The following is a 10,006-nucleotide window of genomic DNA, read 5'->3' on the forward strand; positions in this document are numbered from 1 at the left end:
TTATTCTGAAGTTGCATTTCTTGAATTTATCTGTTCTCTTGAATGACAATCAACTGCACTGTGAAATAACACCCAAACTGTCACAGTGGTTGAATTATTGCAGGGTGACTTTATGAATTCTAGCTTCTACTGTAGCTTGCAGTCACACAATGAGGCCCTGTTCAGGTTATCAGTTCATTAGTAGCACTGGGACTTTGGGATTTGCAGTGATTCTTTGTGCTGCAACAAACTGTACAAGCCAAAATATGATTCTATCCTACAGAATTCTGGGATTAATTTTTTATTCATCAGGGAACACAAAAAAAATTCTGGGAATGCATTGAAAAGCTAATTGTACAGTAATGTTAAACATACCAGAGATCTGAACTGTATTGAAACATCTGTAGTTTTGAAAGACCTGTAGTCAGGTCTACAAATCTCTCAATTTGGCTGAAAGCTTTTCTATCTACTTCATTTTTATAACCTCTGTGTGTGTTATAAGTTAGCTATGTGCAAGATATGCAATTGATTGAGTGAAACACTCTGAGGAAGAACTCAGGTTAACTCCTCATGCAGGGTACAGAACTACTATTGCACACAAATGCTGCTGGTGACTTTTGCTGCTGCTGTGCTTGAAGGTCATTTTTCCTTAAAGTTATTTCAGTTCCTTAAATTAAAAAAATATATTAGTACAAATGAAATGTTTAAACAAGTTCTAATTTTTTCTAGATTTGATTCCCAAGCTCTGTCATTTGGAGTGGTGATCATTTCTGAGTGCTGGAACTAATGGAAATTCTCATTATCGCCAACAGACTTTTTTTCAGAAAGCTCAGTTTTTCAGGCATTCCAAAGAGCAGCATCTTTCTAATTATGCAATTAGTTATTCTGACTCTTTTGGGGGTTTAAAGGTCTAGTTTAAAAATGCCATCATTAATTTTTTCTTACCTTCAATGTTGGCTCCTGAATGCAAATTGCATATTGACTTGTACAGATTAGGAAAACTAGTGATTATAAATATTGCTTACATTTATCTTTTGGGGTCAGTGATGGAGTGTAAGTGTAAGGCCATTTATTTGTACAAGGTTCTTCAGGAGTTAAGCTAAGAGAGCTGAGTGTTAGCTCCAACAGAGGCACTGCTCTCTATTGTGGTCTAGAAAACAATTGCCAATGAAAGAATTACTAACAAGGTATCTTCAATATGTCAAGCTGCTAAAGCTGGAAAGCAAAAAACAAAAGCACTGAGGGGAGTCAGGTTAAACATTGGCAGGTCCTGCCTTGTGAAAGCTGTTACTTTTACTTTTGGGACAAACTCTTTGCACTGAACACAGAAAAAACTAAGAAAGTCCTTGTCAAGAAAACTTTCCATAGAGACTACTCACTCAGTCACTGTCCAGACACAATTCTGACTGAGAACTTCATTATTTGGCTGTAACACAAAGTTTGTGGAAAAAAAAAAATTAGAACATGAAAAAAATTATAATGCCTGTATCTTTTATGGAGGCCAGAAAGTGAAAAAAACTTACACTAAATAAAGAGGGTTAGGGAATCCAAGAAGACTTCACTTAATGTGCTCATTTAAAATATCACAAAATTATATCTGAATGAAATTTATGCTGCCTTGAATTTAGTCCCACAATGTTACAACAAAAATGTTTTCTTTCTCTTTGCTTGCCACAGCTAGCCTTTTAAAATGCTGTGTTTCTTCTTACTCTAGTTTTCACATAGCACAACCCATGACCTTGGCAACAAACCAAGCTTTTTTGCTTACTCTGTGTTGCTAGGGCTTGCAGTTTTCTCTCTCCCACAAGACAGGTAAATTGAGCATTTTAATTTTTGTAATTTCTGAGAGCTATGGTAGGAAAAAACTGGTTTTAGCTGTTTGCTGTATTTAAGCATGTAAAATCTATGCACATATAAAATAAATACATTAAATATTAAATACATTCCTAGTCTTAAAACTTTACTTGATAAAAGGAAACGTATCAGTCTGCTCTGTAATAAGCTACTATTTGTATGCTTTGGGTTTATATTATACATTTTATTAGCATATAGAGGAAGTCAAACTATGATCTCTATCAACTTAGGCTAAGTATTGGTTTGAAAATGCAACAGAGGGCACAGTTTTTCATGTACAGTAATCAACACTGTGTTGATTGTATTGAATAAAGAAAAATTGTAAAGCTCATGTGCTTTCTAGCAGTCTGTGCTGTGGATCTCTCTTGCTTTTCCTGTCTTGCTGTTTAGTGTTTAAAACTTAGAAGGTGCAACTTAGATTTGCACTACAAAAGAGAATTTTCCTTTTTGTTTTTTCAAATGACAGCAGAATCCTGCCCTTCAAAGCAGAGCAAAATTTCTTGCAGTAAGGATTGACATATACTTAAGGGACACATAGTGGAGAAAAGATACACTAGAGCCATATTTTCTGATATATTTGTGTCTCAGGTATGACTGACTTAATCAAAATGGAAATTTTTCCCTCAGTGTTAGTGCCTTTCTCTTCTGTTGCTTCTTCAAACATAAACATTAAAAGTCTAATGTTTGGAGGAGTTTATTATACTTATCCTGAGCCTACTTCTCAACTGAAAATTGGAAATGGAATGAAAGTAATCACTGCATATGTTCAGAGTTTGATATTGCATAGAAAGTTGTACATCTTGCATGAAAAAAATATGCCTAGGGAAACTTGTGAACACTAGCTAGAAAAAGGGAATTAATTCATATAATGTTTAAGTTGCATGTTGCTTAAGTGCCTTGCTAAATAAGACCAATAACAAAACCAAATATGCAATGAAAAGGAAGTGAACTTCAAGCATATGAGGAACTGGTGGCATAATGAAGTTTCTGTACTTTTCTCATTAGGGCTTTGACTATATTGCTCTTACTCTCAGAAAATACATTACATTAAATTAAAACCCCACACAATTACATTCTAAATAATATTTTTTTCACTCTTTAATTTTAGCATTCATCCTTTTACATTTCAGAAAATATTTCCTTTATTCAAAAATTTTTTTAAACAACACACACTTTTAGAGTTTCAGTAATTTTTTTATAGTAGAAGGACATCTGGTTTTGTCATTCTTGAAGTACTCAAGATTAGTTTCTTAAAATTCTAGAAAACTTAAAAGAATCTTAGAAATGAAAATATTTGAGACATTTTTTAAAAAAATAAAGCAAGAATGCAATGACAGAGCAAAGATTTTGAGTTCTTTGAAAGAAAAATAGTTTAAAATCCTTGTGAAGATTCTCTTGTTTCTAGCTATCCTTCCATCCTTCATTGTTTTGCCTCACATTCTGCTCTTCTTAATTCCTTGCAATAGGGACTATAGTGTTTTAAATTGTGAGTATGGTGAATGTGTCCATGAATGCAGAGATAACACTACAAAAATTTTAGATAACACTCTAAAATTATTTATGATATATGCAAGGGATCTGAGCTTCTATTACAGAGATGGTAACGTCAGCACTTAGGACCAAAATCTGTCTGTCTTAGGAAAGCAGAGTCACTGGAACTGCTTCCATGAATTAGAGAAGCAGTTCTAGTCACAAATTTTATTCTTACACTCTCCATATGTTTGTTAAAATGTCTTATTTCTCCCCAGTGTCTACATGACAAGGTTCTGGCAGCTTTGCTCCAAGGGTGATTTTGAGAGCCTGCAGCTGCCCCGCTTCCCTCCTTCCAACACAAGCTGCTGATGCATATGGCCTGGACCACCCATATTCGTGGGACATTAGGAAAGTAATTTGGTACAAAAGTATTAGGACATTTGAAGAAAATATCTTTAATCAAGCAGGATCTAGACAGAAAAACATAGCAAAGAATAATAAAATAAGCTTAGTTGACTCCTGAGTTACATAAAGCATCTAGGAACTAAAACAGCCCTGACACAGGCTCAGGCAAGCTTAATGGAGAAGCTTAACATCAGGGGTGAGTTATATGCAGTGTAATAATGAGAAAGAAAAAAATAGCCTGAAACATAAAAAGTAGGTACGATACTTCAAAAATAGGAACAATCCTGAATCGCTTCTGAAATCAAGGATAAAAGGATGTACAAAGCACACAGAAAATATTCTCTGCTTCACCACTTTCTTCTGCAGTGACTGCAGTCATGGAAGTACAGTTTGTGGTAATTGGGATGGGGCTGTGGCTGAGCCTCATCCCCAGTGGGCACAGCTGTGAGAAGCAGGTGAGCGGCATTGACTGCAATGAGCTATGGAGTGCCCAGGAGCACTGACCAACCACCAAAGGGAACAGAGGGCACACAGGTGTAAAGCATGTAAGATGAAGAATAGAAAAAGGTTGAGCTAAAGAATGAGAAAAGCAGATGCTTGAAGCCTTCTGGAATGGTGTTACTCTGTATGGGCTGATGCTTGAAGCTTTCTGATATTGTATGGTGATGCTTTGTGTGTTGTGGCTGTCTCAACTGCAGTGTGTCCTGTGACACTGTCATGCATGAAATTTTCTGCTATAATTATTTAAGGCCCCATTCCCTCTTTGGGATGAGTTGCTGGTGTGTGCGTGTAGCTGCTGTTTGAAGTTGGGAATGCTTTGCAATCACTGGGTACTCCAGAGTAGAGGTTATATGAATGAGTAAGCACTTAGCTCCATTTTCACTTCTTATGTGTTAATGATCTTCAAATCCTGACTGGTCCTGAAGGCCAGGCTGCAACATAAATATTTACTAATATTTTAATAATGAGTTTCTAAACAGGGGAAGAAAACCCTGCCCAAACAAAAATGGCATTTTGACTTTCCACAATAATATAGAGGAATTTTTTAGCACTCTTAGTGGGATTCTGAATCTGCAGTGACTTGAACCCATAGTCTGGCTTTGCTTTTTAGTCTGTTAGAAAATTAGGCCATTAGGACTGAGGAATAGCCTTGTAACAGTTAAGAAAAAGATATCATTGGGTCTAATAGATACAACCAGCTACAGACAGCAAATTAATTAGTTGCACTTGATTTCCAAAGGAAAGGATGTGACAAATTCCACACATTCCTAAGGCAAGGAAAAGAAAAAGTATATTAAAGTGGGCTCCAAATTCCAACTTGTTTAGAAGACTGGAGAAAGAGAGCATTTAATCTGGAGACTTAAAAACTTAATGCTACAAAAAATAGGAAATACTAAGAGTCATTATGATCAATGCCAGATGTGCCAGCACCTGGAGCCCCAATGCAAATCAGCTGCAATTAAAAGTACTCAGCAATGTGGAAAATCAGGCTTGATGTTGTTACAGGATATTTTGTCACAATGGAATCCCTGTCAGCTGGACTGTTTCAAGAAACATTGGCAATCATAGTTCGTAAACTATGACCTGGTCTAACCACAAATGGTGTTAGGTATGGAAATTGAATTTTATGGCATGCATTATACAGTGGAATTTCTACGCTGCAAGAGAAAAATGTCCCTACAGTGCCTGAAAACAGGTCTGGCCCGCCATCATATTAGCTCAGGTATTAGAAACAATACAGCTACGTTTGCTTACCCATTTCCCAGAGGTTTTTTACTATGTGAATCTGAACTTTGTCCTGACACATATGTATTTTTAATAGCAAAATGAATCTGCATGGTAGGAATTGCTTTTTTCTCTTCTAGTGTTCAATTCATGACACTGGTGCCTGACTGTGGCTAATCTGCGCAGAAATCTGGGCATTTTAGATGATAAATTAAGGAATTTAATAGTAAATGGCTCAGGCATAGATGGTGGGAGACACCTCTTAAGAGCTGTCCAAGGACTGGAGTGTGACAGTTGTCACAAGGGCTCTTGGGTGAAGGAAGAGATGAGATCTTTGACTCTATTATCAGAAGGCTTGATTTATTATTTTAAGATATATGCATCTATTAAAACTATACTAAAAAGAAAAAGCAGGAGAGCTTTTCAGAAGCTTGCTAAAGTAAGAATAGAAAAGTAAAGAATGATAACAAGGCAACTCTCTCCGACTCTGTCTGAGAGAGTTCCCTCCCCGGATTGGCTATCAACCATAAACATCCAAGCTGGGCCAATCCAGATGGACCTGTTGCATTCCACAGCAGCAGATAACTTATTGTTTACATCTTGTTGCTGAACTTCTCAGCTTCAGCATGAAAAATCCTAAAAGAAGATTTTTCACAAAAGATGTCCCTGACACTGGAGTAATTTTGGAGTAAATCTGTTTGGTCTGGAGTATGAACAGGAAGCAACATCTGTATATCTCTGGAACAAAGATACATTACAGATGCTGACCTTGAAGGTTGCAAAGAGATATGCGGACAGAAATCTCAGAAGAAGTTGGAAATACCCTAGCACACAGTTATTGTTAGAGAGAGACAATACATTCATTGTAGTCTGCAGTAGAAAGGCAGAGACTTTCAGCATGAGAATATAAATAATGAAGAGTTATTCCTTGGTATGTCATAGCCTCAGGTGGCTTTTGTCCTCACCTGGTACAGGCAATAGTCATTTTCTTACCCACAGAAACCATGGTGAAATAATAATAAATGTTGTTCTGCACATATCTATAGGCCTTATGAAATAAAGTAGCTGAAAAAGAACAAAAATGTAAAAATTACTTGAAAAAAATAGGTGTTACAGAGGATCAAGAAGTTTCCTTTTAAATTGTTTTCAAAATGGAAATGACAATATGCTATAGAAGAGATGCTGGACAAAGTCTTCCCTTTCTCCATAGCAATAGAATATGCATCTAAGATACAAGAGTAATTTATTGGCATTAAAGGAGAAATAGGTTTTTGGAGAGTGGGTGATCCTAGTCTGTGTGTTGCACAGTATTTTTTTTGCCAGAATCTGTTTCCAGGTGTTCCAGTATGATAGCTCCAACCACGCCTTCCATAAATGTCAGGAGATTTAGTATAGAAAAAGAAATTTTCCAGAAATATGTCAATATCCTGGATGGTGATCCCTGACATTAATCAGGGAATAAATCACGAAGTCTAATAAAACTAGTGCTAATTGATGCCTTTGTATGTATGTTAGATACAAAAATAATAGTTAAAAATTTCATATAGATTAAGCTTTCTACATAGAAATTGTTTGAAGAGGTTTCTTTTTGGAAAAATGAAAGTTTCATAGTTTTTTATGTAATGTTCTAATGACATTCCTTGTCTTTCAAGTCTTCACTCTTTTTCTTAAATCTCCAATTGTTAATAAAATGCCTCAATGTATTGATTTTCATTTATAAAAATAGTTTTTCTGTGATTTAATGTCACTTTAGTAGTATAAAATGATTATAAATTAACTTTTAAGTGATAGCAGAATTAATTGTCATGTAGCAAAAAAATCTTTATTATATTCTTTAGTATTTCATTAGCAAGTGCATTAAAGTGGTGCCACTTTTGATAAAGAAAAATGCAAGAAGAAATTATGTTCTTGAGATCACACCTATCAGACCATCAATCTTTGCTGTAGGAAATTCAAGTTCTGGCATAAACCCATTTTAGGTTTAAGCACATAACTATTTTATCGTCTTGAATAGGAGTACTCTGGTCAACAAAAATTTGAAATCTGTGGATTTGCACAAAGCTGTTGAAAGTAGCTTTCACCAGACAACTGCGTCTGCTGAGAAAAATGCAAAGTTTTGTGTTTGCATAAAGAGCCAGGATTGGAAACTTCTTTCATTGTTCCATTTTTTGTATCTATCCAGCTTGTGAGATTTGAGGAATCTGCAAAATTTGAACTCCAGCCGCACTCTTCCAGCACTATCATTACAGTGTCCACATCTGGGTTCCAGACACTATCTGCATGTGCTTGTTTTTTCAGGATGATACTTCCTCTCTGCCTACAATTAGGCAGCGCTGTTCACTGTCTAATTGTAGATAACTTATTAACCATATGGAATAAAGGGATAACTTTTTTTTTCCAGTAAAGTTTACTTTATTGATATGAAGTACAGAGCTATTCTGCTGTGATTATAAAAATGAGTTTTACAAAATCAACACTTAATTTTCCTTTAAATTAGAGCATTTAGGATCAGAACATTGCCCAGTTTCCTGGTGTAGAAGCAGTAAAAATCACAAAGCATCTTTAGATCCTTTTGCAGTCCTAATGAAAGTCCTTATCGTCTTGAATAAGGGGCTGTTCAAGTCACTTTTGAGAGTGACAGCACCATTTCAAATGTTGTCTTGTGCTATAGCTGTAGCCATAATGTTCTTAATTGTAAGGCGGTAATTTTAAGACATTTGGTCTTAGTAATTGTTAAGTAGTATTTTGTTCTTCCAACAAAAAAACCCAAATAAACCAAACCAAACAAACACACCCTCCCCCCCCCAACAAAAAAAAAATTGTGAAAAGTTCTTCCACCCCAAATTTTGGAGATCTGTAAATGTGTTTTGCTGGTGGAAGTATTTCACATCACACTACCTTTCTTCAGTTTCTTTGTTTCTCAAGAGGTGGGAAAACAGATTTTTTTCCCTTTCTCTATTAATTTTTCTGGATTTTTTTAGGGCTCGAGAGTCCTTGGCTGCCATGGAAAAATATTGGAACTTTCTATATCACAATGCAAAAACTTCAGTGACAATGGGATTCAAGTAAAACTTTGCCTTTTTCTTGGTGTTCCCTGGAAGCCCCCCTAGTTCATTAAATTAACCATATCCAAAACGGATCTTCTTTTGTTCTGCATGTCATCCTTCATTCTTCATAACACCATTCTACATCAAAAATCCCCCCCTTTCATTCCTACAGCTCCATATGCCTGAGATCTGTTCAATTTTGCCTTACAAAGGGTGAAGAGGTGGGCAGTTTTTTGCTATTTATTTCCATGCAGAACCCAGTGGGCATGAAATCAACTTAGTTTGAATATTCAGAATGATGAAGAAATTACTGTTTTCAAAATGTATGGTTAAACTATGAAATTTCTCATTCTTATCACAGGTTTCTTGAAGTTTACCAAAATCCTTTTGGAGATTTGACAAACTCAATATGATTGCATAGATTTACTTTGTTTTTTATTTTATTTTGTATTTCAAAACAGTATGAGAAATAAATGCTAGGAGGTAACTTTACAGTAGCAGAAAGAACATCTATATTGTTAGGAATTGACATCCAAATAAGAGCACTTGTTTTTGTAACTGAGAATTGTCCCTAACTATATATAACAGAAATGCTTAAATAATAGATTTTTAATGGTATCAACTTCATGCCCATAAACAGCTGCAGATCAGCTGCAGGGACAGCCAATGCCATCACATAATCCCAGTCCTGAGCTTCTACAGTTTTTCCATTACGAATCTTCAACATCCACCATTTTATAGCCATATATTGTAAAAATGAGTCAGTTGCTGTACCACAAGAGCTACATCTGGATTGAATCTTGTTGCTCAATGTACACGTCAGGCCATTTGCTTCTCTAGGAATAGTTCTGACTTGTCTTTCCTGAATGTTCTGTGCAAAGTTCCATGTTTTTACTAATGACCAAGTATGTACCTCTTGTGCACCTCATGGAAAGTCCTGAGGTGCCAGTGCTGCTGCTCTCAGAGGAGAATATTCACTTCTGTGCTGTGCCATGCTGTCATGGTTTGACACTGGCACAATGCTAGTGCTCTATGAAAATATACTTTTCTGGTGTTCGCTGTGAGATGTGACTAGGAAATAAGCAAAGCAGGCTTTTACTTTAGAAAAAAAAGTTTATTAACTAAATTACAAAAGGAAAAAAAAAACACACACACACACACACACACGCACACACACACTTGGAAAATGAAAACTCTACAAAAAGCATTTCTTCTTCTCTCCACTACATTTCTAATACATCTTCTAAATTTCAAGTCTCTATCTATCACTCTGTAAATATTCAATTTTAGTCTATTAAGAGGAGAGGAGTCTTTCTTGGGGCTATGGTGACTTCTTCTTTGCATGCCCAGTGCTCTCACTACTGGACATGGAACAGAGCTGTTTCAAGGGTTATTTTTTTAAGGGTGCTTTGACTAGTTCTAAAAAAAAGCACAGTTTCCTCATCACTCTCGGGACCTCTTGTCCCCCCCATACTTGTCTACTCCCTGGGGCCGGGGGGTCTCTAAAACTGAACCCTCTCAGT

General features: G+C 36.0%; 1 protein-coding gene across 1 annotated transcript in view; it reads left to right on the forward strand.

The window, feature by feature from the left end:
• FBXL13 (F-box and leucine rich repeat protein 13) overlaps positions 1–10,006 on the forward strand; it is a 61,986-nt gene that overhangs the window by 36,795 nt on the left and 15,185 nt on the right. Inside the window, 1 exon segment of the mRNA XM_031059021.1 lies at positions 8,418–8,501. Coding sequence (XP_030914881.1) covers positions 8,418–8,501 — 84 coding nt within the window.

The sequence above is a fragment of the Geospiza fortis genome, unplaced genomic scaffold (assembly GCF_000277835.1).
Source record: "Geospiza fortis unplaced genomic scaffold, GeoFor_1.0 scaffold424, whole genome shotgun sequence".
In the NCBI taxonomy this organism is placed as follows: Eukaryota; Metazoa; Chordata; class Aves; order Passeriformes; family Thraupidae; genus Geospiza; species Geospiza fortis.